The 23,335-nt window shown below is 42.9% G+C and overlaps 2 protein-coding genes and 2 pseudogenes across 3 annotated transcripts in view; 3 read left to right on the top strand and 1 right to left on the bottom strand.

Moving 5' to 3' along the window:
• Window positions 1-234: 234 nt before the first annotated feature.
• Window positions 235-23,335, top strand: part of LRRC31 (leucine rich repeat containing 31) — a 44,743-nt gene continuing 21,642 nt past the window's right edge. Inside the window, exons 1-3 of one of the 2 annotated variants that reach the window (XM_025425544.3) lie at window positions 235-356; window positions 17,980-18,261; window positions 19,171-19,424. In XM_025425544.3, the coding sequence (XP_025281329.1) occupies window positions 19,235-19,424 (190 nt within the window). In that variant the 5' untranslated portion in view covers window positions 235-356; window positions 17,980-18,261; window positions 19,171-19,234. Of the gene's footprint in view, window positions 357-17,979; window positions 18,262-19,170; window positions 19,425-23,335 lie in introns of those variants that run through there. The other variant, XM_025425545.3, reaches the window with a different exon arrangement.
• Window positions 354-1,705, top strand: LOC112645939 (60S ribosomal protein L12-like; annotated as a pseudogene).
• Window positions 3,534-3,823, bottom strand: LOC112645873 (ATP synthase membrane subunit K, mitochondrial-like). Its single transcript, XM_035710343.1, has one exon. It carries the CDS (start codon window positions 3,795-3,797, stop codon window positions 3,534-3,536), a length of 264 nt encoding a protein of 87 aa, XP_035566236.1. The 5' UTR covers window positions 3,798-3,823.
• Window positions 13,247-15,051, top strand: LOC112645938 (lysine-rich nucleolar protein 1-like; annotated as a pseudogene).

Here is a 23,335-nt window from a genome sequence, read left to right as displayed (position 1 = left end):
GGTCATGGGCTAAAATCAAGAACCAGGCACTTAACCAGCTGAGCCACCCAAGTGTCCCAAGAAACTGGACATTATTAATTCGATGTTTCCCAGAAAAATTTAAGGAGGTGGATTCTGCTTTTGGTATCGTGTAGTAAAGAATCTAGCCTTTACTCCAAGAAGAGGTCTGGCCTTTGTCCTCAGCTTTCTGATCAGAGTGTCCTTGTTTGTCTCACAGCCCACCAGATAGACAGCCACGACGTGCTAGAGGTTGGGGGATTTGAGCCATGTGCTGTCAGCTGAACTCCTGAAAGGCTAGAACCTGAGTCTGCCTGCTGGATGGGGCCCTGATACACGCTCTGGACACCGAGGCTGGGGTGAGCTTCCTTGGTTGGCAATACTCACTGCAAATCGTTCACATCAATACCAAGAGAGTGACAATGTCATGCGTTCATGGGGAGAGGACAAGAGCTCAGCATTTCATACTTGATCTTGAGTTAAGTATTGAACTGCCCCAGGTACTTCTTCCTTTACCTGATTCCAGGCTGTATCCTTCAGCTGTGTTACAGTCTAACCGAAGCATAACAGCTTTCAATGAGTTCTGTGAATTCTTCTAGCAGCTTATGTCGGAAGTGAGCGTAGTCGCTTCTGCAGACTGCTTGCTCCAACTTCTCAGTTGGCTAAACTCTTGCAGATATAAAGGCTGTCCTGCAAGACAGCACAGCTACTAGCTCAGCTTTACTGCCTGAGGGCTGTCCATCCTGGCTTATCCTACTAAAGTACAGGTTAGGATATTTCTCCCAACATTTTGGTCAGGAAAAATCACATTAAAATGAAGATTAAGGGCAGTTGGGAGAAAACAGACACACACGCACAAGGATGTCCATTGAGCTTTTGGCTTTTGGCTCAGAGGAGGAGGTGAAGATGCAACTATGTCTGGCCATCCAGTTTCTGGGTTCTTCTGACACCAGCCACCTCCACCATGACACCTCAGTTCAACCCCAACAAGATCAAAGTCATATATCTGAGCTGCCCCCGTGGGAAAGCTGGTGCCGTGTCTGTCTTGGCTCCCAAGATGGGTCCCCTGAGTCTGTCTCCCAAGAAGGTTGGTGACGACATCACCAAGGCAACTGGTGATTGGAAGGGTCTGAGGATGACAGCGAAACTGACCGTTCAGAACAGACAGGCCCAGATGGAAATGGTACCTTCTCCCTCTGCCCTGATGAGGAGAGCTCTCCAGGAACTGCCAAGAGACAGAAAGAAAAACATTAAGCACAGTGGAAATATCACTTTGGATGAGATTGTCAACATTGCCCCACAGATGCAGTACTGATCTTTAGCCAGAAGACTCTGGAACCATTAAAAAGATCCTGGGGACTGCTCGATCTGTGGGCTGCCAGGTTGTTGGCGAATAACATCAACACTGGTGCAACAGAATCCCCACTAGTTAAGAATGCCCCCCCCCAAAAAAAGATATCCATTGGAGTATTTGTCATAAGAATGAATAGAGAACCAATTCTATAAATTATGATATTCCACAGAGAGGATACTATTTTTAAAATTAGACACATATGTACTCATGTGAAAAGATCTCCAAAATATTTTGTTAAATTATAAGACCAAGGTGCAAAGAATTTGCTCTTTTTTTTAAACCTTAGTTAATGATTAACCCTGAGGCAAAAGGGTAAATGCTTTAATAAAGAAGTAAGTAAAGAAGTTGAAAGAGTTTTTGGGGGTGAGGCTGTTGTGTCTCTACTTGAGCATGAGGACTTGTTTCTTTGGGGACCTGGAGGAGGAAAAGCCAGTGCAGAGTGTGTTAACGAGGGCAATGGTGGTTCACTCCTTCTGGGGACCCCCTGGGGAAATGTGTAAAGCACCCTGAGAATTGTCAGCCCAGGAGACAGAAGAGGGGAGCATGTATCCACGGCATGTCCCCCAAGACCCCCCTTGGCTGAGGTTTGCCGCAGGGGTGCTGACTGCCCGACGCGTCCAGGCTTGCACCCACAGAATAAGCTGGGCAGCTTCCTCCAGCATCTTTCAAGAGGGAAGAGCCCTTGAGTTCAGCCCAGGCAGTGCTGACAGGTTTGGTCTGCACAGGCCTGATTGTTGCAGAAAGATCCAGGGCAGCTGTGGGCTGATTTGGATATTAGTCCCAATGCTGGACTTCCCAGAAGACGTAGAGTTTCTGGATTCTCAGGTGCAGTTATGACCTGAGGGCGACCCGACCTCAGGACTGAGATGACTGGACCCATTGGAGGCCACCACTGGGCTGAGTCCCCTGCTTTTAGCGTTGCTCCCCACGGTGTTGGCAGCATCTCCCCGCATCCACTGGTGGTGAATGTTCTCTCCCCACCACCGTTGCTGATCATGCTCCTCTCTCTCCTCTCTCTCAGGCTCTCCCTAGGGAAGCCCAGGCCTAGGGGGGAGACCCATACTCCACTTGCTGAGACCTACCACCCTCCCCAAGCCCAGATCGCCATCCACACACCCCAGAGACCCTGACCACACAACCACCACGTGGCACTTTCTTGCCTCTGCACTTCTTTTTAGCGCCTCGCCACTGAGTCTGTGTTTAAGTATGCATGGCCATGAGTTTAGGTGACACTTGGAGGGGTTTTTTCATCTTGTTTCCTCAGCTGGAGTTAGTTCCTTGAAGACAAGAGCCATCAATTGTATTTCTTCGTACCTCTCAATACCTGGTAAAGGAATTATAGGTAACAGATGCTCAATAAATGTGTGGTCGACTGTTGATGCAGGCCCCGTTCTGCAAAAGCCCCAAGAACAGCTAATTTCAAAGCAAATGAATGAAAGCAACAGTACACCCAGGGTTCATGTGTAACAAAGGGACTCAATCTGCTTGTCCTCGTTAAGGCAGTGAATAGATGATGAGCCAGCTTGGGTAAGCAAATTCTGCTATTGACCTAAAGTTCATTTTCACAGGGACATTTCTGGTAAAGCCCTGAGCTTAGGACTGCCAAGATGTGAATGCACATTAGCCAGTGGAGAACATAACAATAAAAGTGAAACAGGAAAAATGTGCCTTAGAACAAAGAACTCAATGTGCTTGCTTCAGGAAGCAAAACTCAAGCCACTACCTACAGACTAATCAGTACTTCTCCCTATCCCAACTTTAAAGTTAGGTTAGCCTCTTGGGTAGGGAGCTGCAACAAGCTGATATTTGCAGTTGTCCCATCCCCGATCACCCTTTTGAATGCAGATGGCCTTGTGACAGGCTTTGGCCTAGGAAATGTTCACGGAAGGGAAGCATGTCCCTCCCGGACAGCAGCATTTAGGAACTTGTGGCCAGTTCTGCAGGCTGCCTTCCCTTGCTGCAGCAACCTGGGAGCGGGTATTGAGATAGAGATGCAACAAAATTGAGGAAGATGGAGCATATTCACTCAAACTAGAGAGCACCGGCCACGTGCAGAGCGTTGTGAGACCCTGGGACTATGCTAGCGCACAAGGCTAAGTCTCTGCCTGCATGAACTTTCTTGTCTACGGGGCAGACATCTATTTTTAACTTGCCCAAATCAGTCTTTTTTTTTTTTCCAGGTTCATAATTTATTGTACAAATTGAGTATCGCATGATGAGTTGACATTAGCTTCTCCAAGCATCGGAACTTAACAGATGAGGTCCAAGTTAATGTTGCTTTCATAGCTGGTGTTTTTTTAGACCTTAATTTGAAGTATAAAATCATCAAAGCAATGCCTCCATATGTGGCCAATACACAATTCATTCTACCTGTGAGAATATAAGAGTTGAAATATTTTTTGATGCCAGTGAAATGGAATTGGGCATCAGTTTCTGGACCTGCCATGATTTCAATCTTGCAAAAGGTAGCAATTCCACCCCAAATCAGTCTTTTAATTCTGGCTGTGACTCATTACGAAGGGAGATGGAACATGTCAAGAGAGTACATGACATGAGCAGCCTGAGGTCTGAGCTTTGATGGCAGGATTGATTTAAGAACAAGTAGGAGGTATCAGTTAAAGAATGTTCCAGACTGGGGGTCTGAGGCAGAGAGGGGCATAGGGAATCTGACTAAGGAAAGGCCAGCACGGCTGGACAAGAAAAGGTGAGGGAGTGGTCCATCAGGCCTGTGAGACACACTGGATGGGCCATCTGGGCTTTGCTGAAGATCTCAATAACTTCTAAATTTATCTGGGTATTCTTGAAACACACGATCACGCGTCACCCTCTGTAATCCTTCTCTTAATCCTTGTGGAGTGGCGCTGCATCCCTCCTTGTTGGGAGTCTCAGAACCAAGTTGAGAGACTGAGCGTGTCCTCTTGTCCTGAGTTCCCCGAGGGGTGTCTCCCGCTGCTTCTGAGGTTACCATCACCTCCTCCCCTCGGGTATCCAGCCCCATGGCTGGGCAGGGACCAGCATCAGCTCTGGCTAGACTGGTAGAAAGGGATTAGGTACAGGTATTAAGCTGCTTATGGAGACATGGAGAAATGGGTTCTACACTGTGTTTCCAGGAAGAAACTAAAGCCACCCCATGTGACTGGCCCATCAAGAAGGCTGCTGGCCTGTCACCATGAGGATGCAGCCCATGGAGCTGTGACAGCTGCTGGCTTGAAAACCACACTCATCAGGAAACCGGGTGTCACATGACCTGCCCCTCTGCCCAGGTACCTCGCTTGCAGATTCAAGGCTGCCACAAGCACGAGGGATCGGCAGGCCCTAGACCCCATCCAGAACCCGGCATCAGGGGAGGCTGGGAGAAGTCCTTAGAAGTTTGTAGCCTCAGGGTGTCTGGGTGGCTCAGTCGGTTAAGTGTCTACCTCTTGGTTTTGGCTCAGGTCCCAATCTCAGGGTCCTGGGATCGAGCCCCCGAGTGGGGCTTCACACACAGCATGGAGTTGGCTTGAAATTCTCTCTCCCTCTCTCTCCCAGCTTGCACGCACATGTGCGCACTCTCTCTCTCAAAAATGAATACGTCTTTAAAAAAAAAGAAATGAAAAAAAGGTTTGTAGTCTCTGCAGTGTGGAAAAACTGCTGGAAGAGGGTTGAGGGAGATTCTGAGTGTGCCAATCGTGGTGCTCCTGACGCCACATTTCAGAGGAACCGGTTAAACAAGAGCCCTGCTTTCGAAAGCCTTCCAGCTTTCACTGCAGCTTTTGCAAACCCTATACTTCTCTGCATTTATTTCATGCAGAATTAACTCCCAGGTCATAAGTTTTTGTTTCCCAGTTTCTTCTGGGATATCTTTGTCTTCTGTGTGACCGACCTCCTCTTCTGATTTAGGAACAACCTGCTCTTTTTCAGTAAGGGTCATCTCAGGGTGGCAGGGAGAGCTCCTAGGTGGGTTAATCCAACCAGGAGCCCCATAAACTCTATGCTGCAGCTTGGGGGCTTTGCTCACCTGGATGTGCCCTATGACGAGAGAACCTACACCTAAACCCTTAAGTTCAACATTACTCTCTGCATTTTTAAGCACACACAGTAAAAATTCAGCACTCCTTTTGAGTCCCCAAGCCTGTGTCCAGTCCCACTGTCTGGCCCGGGCACATCTACCAGGTCCACCGCTGCAGCGATGGAGTGGCACACGTGGCTTCTGCAGAGTGACCTCTTTCAGATCCTTGGTGGCTTCTTGGACATGCGTGCCCTCGATGGCCTGGGCAGTTTTGCATGTGTTCTTAAGGTCGACACAAAGGTTTGAACCTCTTGACTTGCATGATTCTGTGGGGTTTTCTGGGTCAAGTGAATAATGAACCATTTTCAGAGGTCACCCCAGGCTGCTTCAGGGAAGCTAAAACCCTACAGGGGGGCATCTGGTACTGCACGTCTTATCTTTCAGTCTTTTCTCCACCAAGAGTAAAGCCACCATACTTCTCCATTTCTTCTGCATTTCGTTAAAGCATATGCCCTTCTGTTTATCTGTTCCTTCTGTTAGGAACGTTAGACGCTGCAAGAGGACAAGGTCATCACAGGTGAGCTTTGTCAGAACTCAGCACTGTGTAAAGTACACACACATGCGTGCCATACAAATGTTGTTTGTCTCATTAAGTTCCTCTGTAAGGCAGTGGCTCCGGGCTGTTTTGAGAAGGTTTACAAGGGAGCATAAGGAATGCAGTTGGTATAAGCCACATGGAGCCTCTAGCTTAAGGACCCGAGCAGGGCGGATGTTTCAAGCCTTCCTGGACCTATATTATTTGCTGTGACTAATGGGCAGTGTTTTTACACTATCTTTGCATTTTCCTTACCTTAAGCTGATTTCATCATCAGGATATGTCTAAATAGACCTTTGATGCTTGGGATTTTGTGTGACTTTTAATATTTTCCTGGTGTTGGACACAGAGGAACTGTCAGACTATTGTCCAAAGTGATTGTGCCCCCCCCCCAAAAAACAAACCCCAAAACAAAAAACAAAGCAAACAAAGCAGTTGTGCCATTTTCTGTTCCCATCAGCAGTGTGTATAAGGGTTTTGAATTCTCCACATCCATGTTGCTGACTTTTTGATTCTAACCGCCCTACTGGATGTGAAGCAGTATCTCATTGTAGTTTGGATTTGCATTTCCCTGGTGACTAATGATGTTGAGTGTCTTCTCATGAGCTCATTGGCCATCTGTCTTTGGAAAAATGTATATTCAGATCATTTGCCCATTTTAAATTACCAGTTGGGTTAGTCTTTTTATTATTGAGTTCAAACAGTTTTTATATGTTCTAGGTACAAGTTTCTTATCAGCTAAATGATTTACAGTTATTTTCTCCCATTCTGCGAGTTTTTTTTCACTTACTGATGTCCCTCAGGCCTCAGGAGTTTTAAATTTTGATAAAGCCCAATTGATCTACTTCCCTTTGTTGCTTTTCTTACTTGGGGTTTGGGTATCATATCTAAGAATTGGCAAGTCAAAGGTCACATAGGTTTACTCTTATGTTTCCTTTTAAGAATTTTATGGTTTTGCCTCTTACATTTTTTTTAAAGATTTTATTTTTTTATTTTTTATTTTTTATAATAAATTTATTTTTATTGGTGTTCAATTTGCCAACATACAGAATAACACCCAGTGCTCATCCTGTCAAGTGCCCCCCTCAGTGCCCGTCACCCATTCACCCCACCCCCCACCCCCCTCCCCTTCCACCACCCCTAGTTCGTTTCCCAGAGTTAGGTGTCTTTATGTTCTGTCTCCCTTTCTGATATTTCCTACCCATTTCTTCTCCCTTCCCTTCTATTCCCTTTAACTATTATTTGCTTCAGCGTGGATGGAACTGGAGGGTATTATGCTGAGTGAAATGAGTCAATCGGAGAAGGACAAGCATTATATGTTCTCATTCATTTGGAGAATATAAATAAAAATTTTATTTTTAAGTAAACTCTACACCCAACATGGGGCTCAAACGTACAAAGCCAAGATCAAGAATCACAAGCTCTATCAACTGAGAGAACCAGGCCCCCTCTACCTCTTACATTTGAGGTCTTTGACATGGATGGAACTAGAGGACATTATACTAAGCGAAATAAATTTGTCAGAGAAAGACAATTATCATATGATTTGGCTCATACATGGAATTTAAGAAACAAAGCAGAGAAGCACAGGGGAAGGGAGGGAAAAATAAACAAGATGAAATCAGAGAGGAAGACAAATCATAAGAGACTCTTAATCATAGAAAACAAACTGAGACTTGCTGGAGGGGAGGGAGTGGGGGATGGGGTGACTGGGTGATGGGCAGGAAGGAGGGCATGTGATGTAATGAGCACTGGGTGTTATATGCAACTAATGAATCACTGAACTCTACCTCTGAAACTAAAATATATCATATGTTAATTGACTGAATTTAAATAAAAATTTTTAAAAATTAAAAAATAAACTAGCTGAACCACACACACACAAAACATGTTAGGTCTTTGATTTATTGAAGTTATTTTTTGTAGTGGTGAGATGAGGGTCCAATCTCAGTCTTCTGCATGTGGATACAGTTGTTCCAGCACCATTTGTTGAAAGAACCCCTTTCCCATTGAATATTCTCAGCACCTTGTTGAAAATTAATTGACCATAAATAAGTGGGTTTATTTCTGGACTCTCAATTCTATTCCATTCATCTATGTGTCTATTCTTATGCCAGTACCACACTAGCTTGATATTGTTACTTTGTAGTAACTTTTGAAAAGGGGAAGCAAGAGTCCTCCAACTTTGTTCTTTTTCAAGAGTGTTTTGGCTATTTTGGGTCCTTTGAGTTTCCATACGAATTTTAGGATCAGCTTATTAATTTCTACAAAGAAGCCAGCTGGGATTCTGAGGGTGATTACATTGAATCTGTAGGTCAGTTTGGAGAATATTATCATCCTAACATATTAGGTCTTCTAATCCTTGGAAATAGAACATGTTTCCACTTATTTAAATGTTCTTTAATTGCTTTCAACAGCGTTATATAATTTTCAGAGTATAGGTTTTACATTTCTTTTGCTAAATTTATTCCCAAGTATCTTATTCTTTTGATACTATTATAAATGGAGTTGTCTTAATTTTCATTTTTGGATTGTTCATTTACAGAAATTCAGTTGATTTTTGTATATTGATCCCACAGCTTTAACAAACTTGTTTCATACTTCTAACAGTTTCTAATTATTGCTATAATTTATTTTTTTAATGTTTCAAGTTTTTATTTAAATTCTGGTTAGTTAACATACAGTGTAATATTAATTTCAGGAGTGGAATTTTGTGATTCATCACATAACACCCAGTGCTTGTCACAAGTGCCCTCCTTAATCCCCATCACCCATTTAGCCCATCCCCCTTCACATCCCCTCCAGCAACCCTCAGTTTGTTCTCTATAGTTAACAATTGCTGCAGTTTAAAATTTACCTTCTGTTGTACTTACTACTAATTCATGCACAGATTCTGGTAGAGCTTCAAAACTCCCTCCAGTAGGGTCAGATAAATCAGAAATCATTCCTGCCCCAATTGTGTTGTTGTCGTTTTATTAACTGAAATATCCCTCTTTAAATCCTCTGTTTTTGACCACTAATGGACTGGTTGACCCTAAACCTAGTGCCTGTCATTCTGGGATTTCCCTTTGTAAATATATTGGGACTTTTTCCTTTCTAGATCCCATGTTTTTCTTTATCTTGGCTAATTGCCTCATTTTTGTGGAGCACCTAATCCATTGGCTTCCTGAGAAAATGTAGATGAAGGGAAACTTTTGTTTTGTTTTGTTTTGTTTTTGTTTTTTTGTTTTTTTTTGAAGGGAAACTTTTTTGAGGCTTAATTTGTTCTAAGAGCTCTATCCCTTACCTTCCACAAGACGGGTTACGTGGGAATATAGAAATCTACATTGGAAATTACTTCCCATAGAGTTTTGAAGACACTATTCTATAGTCTTCTAGCTTTTAAAGTTAATGGGAAAAATCCAATGCCAGTTTGAGTCCTGATCTTCTTTATGGACCTGCTTTTCCTCAATAGCAGCTTTTAGGATCTTTTATTAGTCATTGTTTAGAAATTGCGGGAACAAGTACTTTGATACAGGTGTTTTCTTCTTCATTTTTTTTGAGGACTACTTGGGAGGCTATTTCAATGTAGAAACTCATACTGGAAAATTTTCTTATTTAATTTATTTGCTTTTTATTTTTCTGTCTTTCTGGAGAGAAGGGACTGTTATTGATAGTTTTACCTGCAGCTATTTCTTTTTAGTTTTTTCCTATAATACAGAAACCATACTCTGTTATACTATAGTTGCTATTTCTTTTTCAGAGGTTTCATAATTGAATATTCATGATGTCAGAGCACACAACCATTAAATACTTGGTCTCCCTTAAATATACCAATTATTCTTAGAACCACAGGTAAATATATATTCAGTGATTCACATCAGTTTGTCCCTATGCTGATGTGACTTCAATTACTTTTGTTGTCTAAAGATTATTCTTTAGATGAAGATCCCCAGGAAGAGTTCATGGCAACCATATTTCCTTATTTTTAAATGTTCATAGCAGTATGCCTGCAGAGTTCAGTTTGGCTAATTATAGAACCCTTGGCTCATTTTCTTCCTTGTGTATTTTAAATATGTACCCTAGTATCTGGGAAAAAATAGCAAACTATTGTTGAAAAGTCTGCTGACAGTCTTATTACTTTCCCTTTCAAATGGCATGGTCTTTTTGCCTTTTCTTTCTTTTTAAAGCTCCTTTGTCTTACTCTATTATGTCTTGGTGTTATCCATTCCAGGTAGATTGTCCTAGGTATGCTCTATGCCATTTAAATATGCCAGTTTAAGTCTTAGTTCAGAAATAGTTTCATGAGTTAAAGGTTTTAGTATTTGTTTTGGGTTTCTCTTCAGGGAATCCCCTTATACAGATGTTGCTTTGTCTTTGCATATCATCTATTTACATCTTTCTTTCTTTCTTTCTTTTTCTTTTTTTTTTTTTTTTTTTTTGATATATAGGTCACTTTTAAATATCTGCAAATTCTTTTATACTCCTTCCTTCAAGAGGTAGAACCTAATTTCCCTTATCTTGTGTGAGGCCTGGACTCAGTGACTTACTTTTATGAATAGAGTATGATGGAATGGATGGTGAGTGACTAGATCACCACAGGCCTCACAGCTTTCCACTTGCTCTCACTCATGACTCATGTGCTCTGGCAAGCTGGCTGCCATTTTGTGAGGGCACATCAAGCAGCCCTATGAAGAGGCCCACATGGTATACCTTAAGAGAGGAAAGTGGGCCAGGACTGCTCCCCTAGCTGAATGGCTTTTCTATTATTATAAAGAGCTCAACAATATTGCCTTATGCTTTCTGAAAATACCTTTTCTGCCTCCTCCCCTACTTTACCTGGAGTTTCTCTTGCCTTTGCCCACTGTTTCTTTGTGCTGCTCCATGTAGATTCCACCCCAGCAGCCTCTCCTCTGAGAGGGACTGTGTCCTGCAAAAGAGATTCCATTGGTTAGTGCTGAGGCTTAATAGGGTCTAGACTGTCCCATACAATCTAACTTTTCCTTTGCCTTCACCCTCAGGATCGCCTTTCCAACTCCTTTCCCATTGCTCCTAAAAAAGCTTAGTTAGCTTTTTCACCTTTCTTTTCTTTTCTTTTCTTTTCTTTTCTTTTCTTTTCTTTTCTTTTCTTTTCTTTTCTTCTTTTCTTTCTTTCTTTCTTTCTTTCTTTCTTTCTTTCTTTCTTTCTTTCTTTCTTCTTTCTTCCCCTTCCTTCCTTCCTTCCTTCCTTCCTTCCTTCCTTCCTTCCTTCTTTTTATTTATTTACTCATGAGAGACACACAGAGAGAGGCAGAGACATAGGTAGAGGGAGAAGCAGGCTCCCAACAAGGAGCCTGATATGGGACTCGATCCCAGGACCCCAGGATCATAACCTGAGCCAAAGGCAGGCACTCAACCACTGAGTCACCCAGGCATCTCAAGAGCTCAGTTAGCATTCTACACTAAGTGGGGACATTTAGATTTGGGGTTAAGTACCTTTAGAAGTTTGATTATGAGTTTCCTGGTGCTCAGTGCCACCAGAAGATCCTTTCTCTGCCTGCTTTCTACTGTCTCCTGCCACTTGGTGATCTTATGTGGGTCTTGTTGCTGCCAGTTAATTAGCCCTCTCCTTGTTCTTAAGAATTCACAAGATACCTTATTACTTTTATAGCAGGTCACCATTGTGCATTTGTGGTGGTGGTGGCTCTCGTTGGAGGATAAGGTAGATTCAAAGTGATACCCACTTTACTCTTGCACAGAAAGTATCACATTTTTCATTTCTAGAAGTTCTTCTGTTCTCTGGATTTTCCCTTTCTTAACACATTCTGGTTCTTGGTTTATGAACTCTCCATCAACTCTTAACTAAGTATAATAATGATTTTTAAAAAACCTTTTATTCTCCCTACATGGTCCTTATTTTCTCTAAGTTACTTTTCTTATTGTTTCTGCATCTCATTTTCATGTCAGTCTTCCCTCCACTATCTTGAGATCTGTGGCCCTCAAAGCATATATAGAATTAGGCAATTTTTCAGGAGCTCTGTGTATATCTGTAGGACTTCTCAATCAGTGAGCATCTCTGTAATTGCCTGGCAGAGACAGATCCATGTAGTTGAAAGATCCTTCATCCGTCAGTATTGGTTTCTCCCAGATTGGTGTCCTCCCATGTGCTGCTATGGGGTGAGGGAAGGGAGGGGTCAAGCTTGGTTGCCAGTGTGTTCTTAGAAGAACTGAAGGGGGAATAGGGAGGGGTCTCTTGGCTCAATATACAGACTCTACTTAACTTCCCTATCCAATAAGATACTCAAAGCATGACCAGTGTCTGAGTCCAGATCCTCTATGTTTCATCCTATCCTGGAAATAAACTATCTTTTACCATGGTGGGGGAGAGGCCATCTCTCGTCTGCCCTGGGGTGAGAAGTAAAATTTAGTTGTTTAACCTCTTACAAATTGGGGCACCTGGCTGCTCTGTTGGCAGAGCATGTGACTCTTGATCTCAGGGTTGTGGTTTCAAGCCCCATGTTGGGTGTAGAGGTTACTTAAAAATAAAATCTTCAAAAAAAACCTCAAAAAACTTCTTACAAATTTTTAACTAATCACTCTGTTTTCAGTCCCAGCGCTACTCACCTCCTCCTTCAGAGTCGCCTGGTACAATTATCGGTTGACTTACTGAGTCTTCTGGGATACTAAAATTTTAAAAATTTGTTCCTCAACTCTTGTAGGCACTTACTTATAAAGTCAGCTAAATTCTTCCTTATGCTCTCTAGATTCCAAAATTTTGTTGGCATTTATCCAGTTCTCTTTATCCTTAGAGATTTATGAAGTGGGTTTTTTTAATCCTCTAATTGTTATTTAAATGGGGTTCAAAGGAGGGCAGGCAAGTACAGGTTTATCTGCCATCCTTCTAAAAGAACTTTTGTTATCCTTTCAATAAATTCATTTTCTGTCTATACCGAGAATAGTAGTATTAACAATAATGCTAGAAATAGACCTACAATAATGTGTTTTCTAGACAAGAGTTCTGAATAGGGCTGAACTAAGCCCATCGGATATAGAACGTAAGACACCACATGCCACCATATGTTTAACAATTACCTAGGATTTTTACTCTATACTCATTAAAATATATTTAGACATGGGTTTAAAAAAATCATATGAAAAAAAAAAGGCAGCCTGGGTGGCTCAGTGGTTTAGCGCCACCTTCAGCCCAGGGTGTGATCCTGGAGTCCCAGAATCGAGTCCCACATGAGGCTCCCTGCTTGGAGCCTGCTTCTCCCTCTGCCTGTGTCTCTGCCCCACCCCCTCTGTCTCTAATAGATAAATAATTAAATCTTAAAAAAAAAATCATATCGGAGGTGGGGAAGATTGGCCTATGGAAATGATCACCAAAACCTACAAAGGAGACCTGGGCCTTGGGCTCCCAGAGAAAAAGAAGGAAAAGAAGAAGGTGGTCAAAGAACCAGAGACTCAATACTCAGTTTTAAACAGTGATTCTTATTTCAGTGAGATCTATTCCACAAGAGCCACATCCCCCTCGAAGAGTGTGGTCCTAGAGCAGGCATCTGAGATGCCATTAGTGAAGAAAAAGAAGAAAAAGAAGGGCCACAGCACCCTCTGTGAGGAGTGCCTAGAACCTGAGACTGTGTTACGTGCTGGACGGACAAGGAAGTTGTCCAGCCCCAGGAAGCAGGCTCTTGGTTCATCTGAGCTCCAAGGTGGGGAGAAGAAGAAGAGAAAGTCCTTATGGCCTCTGGCCATGCCCCTGCCTCAAGAGTGAAGACCCCTCCCCAGACCCCAGAGAGGATGAGGAGGTGACCAGAGTTGGCAAGAAACCCAAAACACACAAGAAGGAGAAAAAGACCCTTCTTGTCTTTTTACAGCCTCCTCAGCCAAGGACCCTTGGTTCTGTGAGTCTGGGGATGCTCTATACACTTGTTCAGTGGGGAAGGATGGCGAGGAGCAGGCAACCTCAGGGCAGAAACGAAAGCAGGGGAGCCCCAGAGGATGCAATGTGAAGATGAAAAAGAAATAGAAAATCCACCAGAAGGGAGATACTGCTCTGGGGCACCTTGAGTGCTCCAAGTCCATAGGGAGAAGCCCTAGGAAAGGAAGTAAGAAGCCAGTCAAAACTGAGCCTCCAGAATATATCCCAATAGGACATAACCCCAAACCCCTGCAAAGAAGAAAATGAAGTCCAAGAAAAAGAGCAGCCAGGGATTGAGGAACCAGCTCTGAAGAGGAATAAAAACAAGGGGAAAAATAAATAAAAAAATAAATAAAAAAAATAAAAACAAGGGGAGAGAAGAGTAGCAGGAGAATCTTGGGAAGAAGAGCCTGACACAGACTTAGAGGCGGTGTTGGAAAACAAAGGCAACATGGATGAGGCGCACATAGACCAGGTGAGGCGAAAGGCCTTGCAAGAAGAGATCAATTGTGAGTCAGGCAAAACCAGAAGTTTCTGAACCAAAGAAGTAGACAGGAACTCAGTTTGGCCAGTGGGATACTGCTGGTTTTGAAAATGAGAAACAGAAACTGAAATTTCTCAAACTTATGGGCGGCTTTAAAAACGTGTCCCCTTCACTCAGCCGCCCCCCTAACACAACTGGAAGGCCCAACGTGGGTCTCAACAAGAAGGCAGCAATTGCCCTGCAGCAGAACCTGCAGCAGGACTATGACCGGGCCATGACTTGGAAGTACAGGCGTGGTGCTGGCCTCGGCTTCTCCTCCACTCCAGACAAAATCTTTTGTATTGACAGGAATGCTTCCAAGTCCATCAAATTTGAAGATTAAAGTCTACTGTCTAGTCCTTCAAAACAGCCAAAATTGATTTTATTATTCAGTTATGCAGTTGGAAGCCATCTGACAATTGTCTCAAATCACACCTCTGCAGAGATTAAGGAAAACTATGTCCATGTGCTTGGATGAACTGGGGTCAGGGAGCTCATGTTTCAGAAGCCAAGAGAACATATGAGTGGCCGACACCTCCTATTTTCTGTATTAAGATTCCATCCCAGTTTGAAGACAGCATATATAAATAATAGCTGAATTTGCTGAGTGCTTAGTATGTGCCAGGTATGTACTACTGTGTTTCCTTTGCATTAATGTAGTTAGTAATTATGAAATAGGTGCTATTATCCCCATCTTACTGATGAGGAAACTGAGGTTCAGGAATGTAGTAATAAAATTGCCTGGGTTCACTAAAAAATCAAAAATTAAAAAATTTTTAAAAATCATATCACACTTGTACATACATAAGGAAAAAAAAACAGAAATTAAAGTATTTCTAAAACTTCCTGTCATTTAGTGTTCTGAATGCTCTGAATCATACATAATAAATTTTAATTGTAAAAAACAACATAACATAAAAATTACCATCTTAACCACATTTTAAAAAGTTTAATTTAAAAAAAAATAAAAAGGTTTAATTTTTAAGCAATCTCTACACCCAACTTGGGGCTTGAACCCACAACCCCAAGATCAAGAGCTGCATGCCCTTGCAACTGGGTCAGCCAGGTGCCCCCCATATTAACCATTTTTAAGGAGACAGTTCAGTAGTTTAAATATATGTTCACATTGTTGTGCAACCGATCTCCAGAACCTTTTTCTTTAGTAAAACTGAAACTCTGTACCCATTGAACAACTCCCCATTATCCCCCCTCCCTCTGCCCCTGGTAACCACCATTCTATTTTCTGCTTCTATGAATTTGACTACTTCAGATACCTCACGTAAGTGGAATCGTGCTGCATTTGTCTTTTTGCGACTGGCTTATTTCACTTAGCATAGTGTCCTCGAGGTTCATTCGTGTTGTACCATGTGTCAGGACTTCCTGCTTAATGAAATAAGTTTTGTGGAGAGAGAAAAACACATCTCCCTGTAACAAGCAACAGGAAAAACACGATTCACTCTGAAACGCTGGATCAAAAATGTTAAATAAGTGTTAAGCCCAAACCTGAGGATGGAAAAGACGGAAAAGGCGTCTCTCACTTTGACAAAAATTCAATAAATAAAACCAGCTTAGATGCAAGAGAAATAACATGCCAAATGTGTATTATCCTTGGGGTTTCATGGCAAGTAAACTTACTGGCAATATAGCAAATATCAAAAAATAACTGCTCAGTCAACGTTGTTAAGTTGAAGTGCCAGCCCTTAGTTTTCCCAAAGGGCTCTTAAGTGAATGTGTCTGATGCTAGGAGCCCAGTTTTTAGCTGCCTTAGTCTGGTTGTTATGTTGTGATCTGCAAATTTCCCAGTTCCGTTTCCAGGCTTTGCCTTCACACCATAAAACCCAGCACAGGGACGAGGGGAAAGTGGTTGCTTGTGTAAGCCTGAATTGGTAAGGGAAGCTGCAGTACTTGTTGGAGTTGTATAGAGAGAGGAGTTTCCTGGACACATATTAGGAAAAAAAAAAAAAAAGATGTTTTCAGAGTGAGCGTGGTAACCTACTGCTTAACCTACTGTTAAGACACGTGCAAATGCTTTCTGCTTGGCACTCACACGTCTGCTCCTTTTTACCTCCCTGGCTTCCTCCCTGTTGTTCCTTACCCTTGCCTTTCTTGTCTTTCTGCCTGCCTTCTGCTGAACTTCTGTTTCCTCTTCTGTCCCCTCGAGTCCTGAGTCCTGCGTCCTAGGTTGTGTCTCCCCATCTCACCCCACCCCACCCCACCCCAACAGAGGACCTGGAGGGGCCTCACGAGCTGACTCGGGTTTCACTTGGGTCAATCACCACATCCTGGAGCCAGCCCCATCCAGCAGTGTTTGCTTAAGACCTGGGAACTGATGTCAGAACCTTTACTGGGGGGAAAGTGAAACCACTTAGTGGGATGGCACTCCAGAGAATGGCTCTGTGTCAATCTCTGAAAGGTACAATTGCACAAAAATGACCACGGAGGTAAGTGTTGGGTGGGGGCCGAGGACCTGCAAAAGGACAAGAACCCATGAGGTGATGGTGGAATCAGGATGGGGCAGCCGAGGTCTGCTGGTTGTGACTGGGTTCACTGGGCAGTGGTCTTTTCTTCTTTGCCACCTAACCCACTGAGCCTTGGTCAGCTGTGGGGCTGCAGCAGGGGGCAACTGTCTAGTTCCATTATTGTCTGTTCCTGGGTGAACCTGGCCTGCACCCTGCTCTAATTTGGAAAGAAAACATAGGGACACCTGGGTGGCCCAATGGTTGAGCATCTGCCTTTGGCTCAGGTCATGATTCTGGGGTCCTGCGATCGAGTCCCACATCAGGCTCCCCTGCAGGGAGCCTCCTTCTCCCTCTACCTATGTCTCTGTCTCTCATGAATAAATAAATAAAATCTTAAAAAAAAAAAAAAAGGGGGGATCCCTGGGTGGCGCAGCGGTTTGGCGCCTGCCTTTGGCCCAGGGCGCGATCCTGGAGACCCAGGATAGAATCCCACATCGGGCTTCCGATGCATGGAGCCTGCTTCTCTCTCTGTCTGTGTCTCTGCCCCTCTCTCTCTCTCTCTCTGTGACTATCATGAATAAATAAATAAAATCTTAAAAAAAAAAAAAGGAAAAGATAATGTAAAACGAAAAAGATGCCAGATAGTGACTTCTAAAGTCGTACTCAAGGTGTATAGAATATTCCATCTCCCTGGCATGGAGGTGGGCTCTCCAAGGTCATGTATAAGAGCCCCTGTAAAAAACATTCTTGAGTCATTCTAGGACATAGTATTACAGAAAGACCTATTTTATAGAGAAGAAGCCAAGAACATTGTAATTTCAAGGATATCTATTAGGCTCTGGCCCAAGGACAGCATCTAAATTTTATTAACAAAATCTAAAATTCCATTGACAGTTTATCCCCACGTTAAGTATTCAACCCTCCCTTAAAATGTAAGCAAATCCCAGGAGGACAAGAGATTGACCCTTAAGAATCTTTAGCCTCAAATCACACCAGACCCATTCCTCACCTCCGTCCCCCATGTCTTTTGCTCTAAATAAACCAGAATTCCCTGCTGGAGCCAACTCTTGGCTTTCTCCAGCCTTCACCCCTGCAGACTTTTGAGTTTGTTTTTCTTTTTTCTTGCTGGGACACTCTTCCCTCTCTTCTCTCTTTTAACTAGCTCCCCTTTCTTCAAAACCCAGGTTCAAAGTCTGTTTTCCAAGGCAAGCAGAGTCCAACCGAGCCCTCCCTGACTACTTGGCTCTCTCCTCCCTGGTGGCCCTTGTGTGCTCTCTGGCTTACACTCCCAGCTGCCCACCAGGTTAAATTTCCATCAAAGACAGGAGCTGCGTGGGAGGAGCCACGATGTCCTTCGACAGATGAATGGAAAAGGAAGCTGTGGTCTACATATACAGTGGAACATTGCTCAGCCATCAGAAAGGATGAATACCCACCATTTGCTTCAACGTGGATGGAACTGGAGGGTATGATGCTGAGTGAAATAAGTCAATCGGAGAAGGACAATCATCATATGGTTTCACTCATGTGGAATATAAGAAATAGTGAAAGGGTTATAAGGGAAAGGAGGGGAACTGAGTGGGAAAAATGAGAGAGGGAGACAAACCATGAGAGACTCCTAACTCTGGGAAACAAAGGGTTGTGGAAGGGGAGGCGGGTGGGGGGTTGGGATGACTGGGTAACGGGCTTGAGGAGGGCACTTGAGGAGATGAGCACTGGGTGTTATACTCCATGTTGGGAAATCAAATTTAAACTGTAAAAAATGTAAAAAAATTAAAACATAAAAAACAAAACAAAACAAATGACAGGAGCTGTGTCTTGTTCAACATCGAATCTCCCCTCTAGCACAGTATCTGACCCGGAGCAGGTTCTGGTTATGGAGTGAGTGAATGTTTTACTGCCAATGTGTTTTTTTCATGGGGTGGTGGTGGTGAGGGCCAGAGTGGAAACAGGGCAGATGCCAGGAGCAGTCAGTGAAGAGAGGAGGCTGACCTCTCTGGAGGCAGACTCCCCCGGGTGATAGTTCTGCCAAGGGCCAGGCAGTTGAGAGGCATGCTGAATCCTCTTTAACCTTGAAGGTAACTGTAATTGACTGCTGAAATTTCAAATGTATTGACACATTTGATGCATTTGCCAAAGTGGTTTTTAACAACCTGTATCTCACACAATAAAATAGGGCAAAGTTAAAAACCGAGTTTGCTTTAGATTTGTATCTGCCACCATCTGTTGGTTCCCGGATCCTGGGTTATGTCATTCTTATTTTTACATTAAACATTACCAGAAAAAAAAAAAAAAGGAAAGGAAAGGGGAAGATAAAAACTCATGTAGGGAAATTCTGATTTCACACAGGCTTGACAGCGTCTCTTTCTTCTCAGTGATCCTAGACACAGAAGACGACAGGAAGATGTCTTACTGAGAAAGACCCCCTTCAATTTGACCATGAGTCAAACAAGGAAGCAAAATTCCTCAAATGGAGAAACTAAACCCCGGACTTCATTTGTCAACAAATTCTTCAGGGGCTCAAAACTCACGTCCTCCAAAACTGGGAGCAGAAAAGAAACCAATGACATTGAAACTACCGATTTCCAACCCAGCAACGACGCAAAGGAAACGACCACCTTAGATACTGGTAAACTTCTGACTTTATTTATTTATTTATTTAATTTATTTATTTTTTTTAGAACAATCTTTTTCCCTAGAAAAGACCATCTGGGTTAAGCCAAACCTAATAGGAGTCTCTATTCTAACATTCTAATCACTTTAAATACGTTGCTAATTTTCCTTTTAAATTATCAAAAAATAATGTAACACTACAGGAAAGTTAGAGAAAATACCTTGTTTCCTTTCATTCTAACACAAATGATCACTTCATCAAGATTCTTTTCAGTCTTTTGTTCATATGCACGCATTTGTGGTCCATCAGCCAATCAACAAACATTGAGCACCTACTGTATGCCAGCCACTGTTGTATTAGAAATGCAGCTACGAAAAACGGGGTCTCATGTATTTGAGGAATCGAACACAAATATAATTTCAGTGTGATAAGTGATATGAAGAAAAATAAAGCAGGCTAAGGAGACAGAGAATGATGGATGGGCTATACTCCAGATGGAGAGTACGGGGAAGGAGTCTCTGATTTGGTGGCATTTGAGCAGAAATCCGAATAAAGTAAGCTGAGTAGAATGAATGAATAAAGCCAGTCATATAGATGTCGGCGGCAATAGCTTCCCAGGCAGAGGGAACTGTAAATGCAAAGGTCCAAGGTGGGACTGGGCCTGGCGTGCTTGGGAGTGAGCCCTTCCACAGTCAGGGGTGTTGAAGTAAGATGAGAAAGGATGAAGGCCAAGAGTAGTAGGACAAGTCACAGAGGTTCGTCGGGGCCAAAGTGGACATCTTTTGCAATTATAATAGCTTACAAATCCCTCTTGAGCTTACGTGGAACTCTGATCCCACTTCTAGAACATATTATACTGCTGAATCCCCACATGGCAGGTACACAGAGAATGACGTTCATGTGCCCAATTGTGACAGCTGCATAATACTCATCCCATGCATTTGCCATAATTACTTAGGTTTCTTTTTGGTCCTTCAGTGAATATTTTTGTCTTCCCCTCCTGCTTTTTCCCTGCTTCACTGTATTTCAGCCTTTTTTTTTAGTATAAATTTTTAGAACAGAGATGACAAATTCAAGGGTTAGGAAAAATCAGTGTTGCCAAAGCTATGTGTCATATACAACGTTATTACTATATTATCTGTGAGATTAAATGTGTTTTTTAAACATGTTAAACTTTTTATGCAAACCTACAGAGAAGTAGAGAGAATAGTAGGACTCCCCATGATCACCTCCCTCTAACAATTACCAACCCATGGTCAATCTTTTTTTTTTTTTTTTTAAGATTTTATTCATCCATTCATGAAAGACACACAGAGAGAGAGAGAGAGACGGAGAGACACAGGCAGAGGGAGAAGCAGGCTCCATGCAGGGAGCCTGACGTGGGACTTGATCCTGAGTCTCCAGGATCATACCCTGGGCTGAAGGCAGCACTAAACTGCTGAGCCACCTGGGCTGCCCCCCATGGTCAATCTTGTTTCATTTATACCTGCTCTCATTTCTGTCAAATTATTTGTATCAAATACCAAAAATAATATCGTTTTACGTGAAAGTAGATTGAGTATATTTTAAATATATTTTGGAAATAGGAAGTTAAAGTCTACTTTAAAGAAAGAAAAGGACAACCTCTATCAGAAAATTGTTGATAATTGTTCTAAAGTAAGAACTGAACCTTCTGGAACATGGTTCATGAATACCCACAATCATGATTAAATTAGCAGTGCAAGACCAGGCACTGGTTATCCCGGCTGGGCAACACTGGCCACTCAACCATGTTTATGGCTTCTCCATTTCCATTTTTCCCAAAATTCAGTGGCTCCTGGAGTCATGTTAATTTTGCCCCCAAAATGGTTCTTGTAGCTGGTTCTTCCTCTTTGTTGCTGTTCTGGACTTCATTGTTTTTTTGCTTGGACCACTGGGACAGCCTCCTGACTGGTTTCTCCACTTCCCCCCTTGCCCTCTTGCCAACTTGTCCTCCACAGCGCCACGGGGTTCTCTTTCTAAGTCACAGATAGGATGTTTTTCATCCGCTTAAAATCTTTCCCTGAAGTCTTTCTTGCCTTGACGAGAAAATCTCCACTCCCAAGTGTGGTCTTCAAGGTGTTTGCAATCAGATGGATCTCTCTTCATGACCTCTGCCTCCCCCTAACCTCATGTTCACCCTCTACTCCTGACTTCAGATATACCTGCAGTTTTCTGAACTGGCCTTATTCTTCCTAAGGGGTTTCCTGTGCCTACAAAGACCTTCCCTCATGTCACCATCCTCCTCCCACATCCCTCCCCCACTTCTCCCTCCTTCATGTCCACCCCACCTGGCTGACTCTCACTCACCCTTAAGGTACGATTCATGTACCCCTTTCTCTTACAAGCTTGCCAAGGCCTGCCCGCGGGGCCTGAGGTACTTATTGTTACTACCGTGTGTCACCATGCACACCCTCTGCACACTTCCACCATTGCACGTCCCCTCTGTCTTGTGAGTTTGGCTTCCTTGTCTGTCTCTTCCATTAGATAGGTAGCTCCTTGAAAACAGGAACTTGTTATCTTGGTTCCCTGTACAGCACCACCCAGTTACAAACATGTAATAATGTTTTATGAAACCACTGGGATTCTTGGTCGTTTATAACCCAGATACCCGCCCTTATAGATTTAAGTTGGAAAAGAACTTAATGTGAGGATACTGCTTAGCTCACAGAATTGCATGGAGAAGGCAAAGGCTTGGCTCAGCAGGACAGCAGCCAGGAAAAGGCCCTGAATCACTCATCCAAACTGCTCACATGTGAAAACTTTGAACTCTCCATGGAGTGCCAGTCATCCTACCTCAGCCAACTGGTAGCAACTCTGTCTCAATTGTTTTATATATTGAGCTGTAACATAAGCTATCCTTTGAAGAAAGGGTTTTATGTATAAAAAAAAAAAAAGAAAAGAAAAGAAAAAAGAAATATATGGTCTAGAAGGACATGTCCAGGGATCTCATAAATTGGCACTCATATTTATACTCAGGCATCTGATAAAGGTTTATCATGTTGATTTTGGTGATTAAGGAGCTTTAAAGGTAATAATCATTCACTCAAGTATTTGTGCATTCGGTAAATATTTACAAAATATCTCTCATATAAAAGGCACTGCAGAGACCCATCTCCCTGGGAGGCCCCAGTAAATGAGAAGTGAACCAGGCGGGAATTACAGTCTCTTTTATAGATGAGTAAACCAAGGCTCAGAGAAGTTAAGTGACTTGCTCACCCGAGGGACCCATGATTTGAGCCAGGTCTTCCATGTGCACTGTCTGAGATTTGCCAATCATGGCAAACGTTACAGAGCACCCAAGTCGGATGTGGTCTGAGAGGATTCCTGAATCTGTCAATTGGTAGGTCACTGCTGGTGACCTCTGAGAAATTATTTGTTTGGACCAGTGAATGCGGTCACCAGAACATAGAGGGTTAATTGGTGAATGTGGTGAAGGGGGCCCAGCAAGTACAAACCACTGTTTCCAAACATCTGACAGTAATCATTTCCTAATGATAGACAAAACAGTAGCTTGAGGAGAAAACAAAGACGCTTTAGTGAGGCTGGAACTTGAGCTTGATTGTAGGTTGAGCCTATGGAGATAAAAAGCTGGAAAACAGAAGACAGAAACCATCCAGTACCATGTGGAGAGATTTTTCTTTTTTAAACACAAATATTTAAACATACACCCATCCATATAATGGGCTTTGGAGCAGACTGTCCTGGGTTCAAATCCTGACTCTGCTACTTCCTAATTAACAGTCGTTCTGTCTCAGGTTCCAAATCTATGAAATAGTGTGATTGTGACTGCTTGCATTAAGTTCACAGAAAATGCCCTGTTCTCACTGGCCGTGTAAGAGTAAGTTACCCACCCTTCACCCCCAAAACCACCACCCTCTTGGGTTCTACCCAAAATTAGAGTTGCC

The sequence above is a fragment of the Canis lupus genome, chromosome 34, assembly GCF_003254725.2.
Source record: "Canis lupus dingo isolate Sandy chromosome 34, ASM325472v2, whole genome shotgun sequence".
NCBI lineage: Eukaryota > Metazoa > Chordata > Mammalia > Carnivora > Canidae > Canis > Canis lupus.
This window is presented reverse-complemented; position numbering and strand designations above follow the sequence as displayed.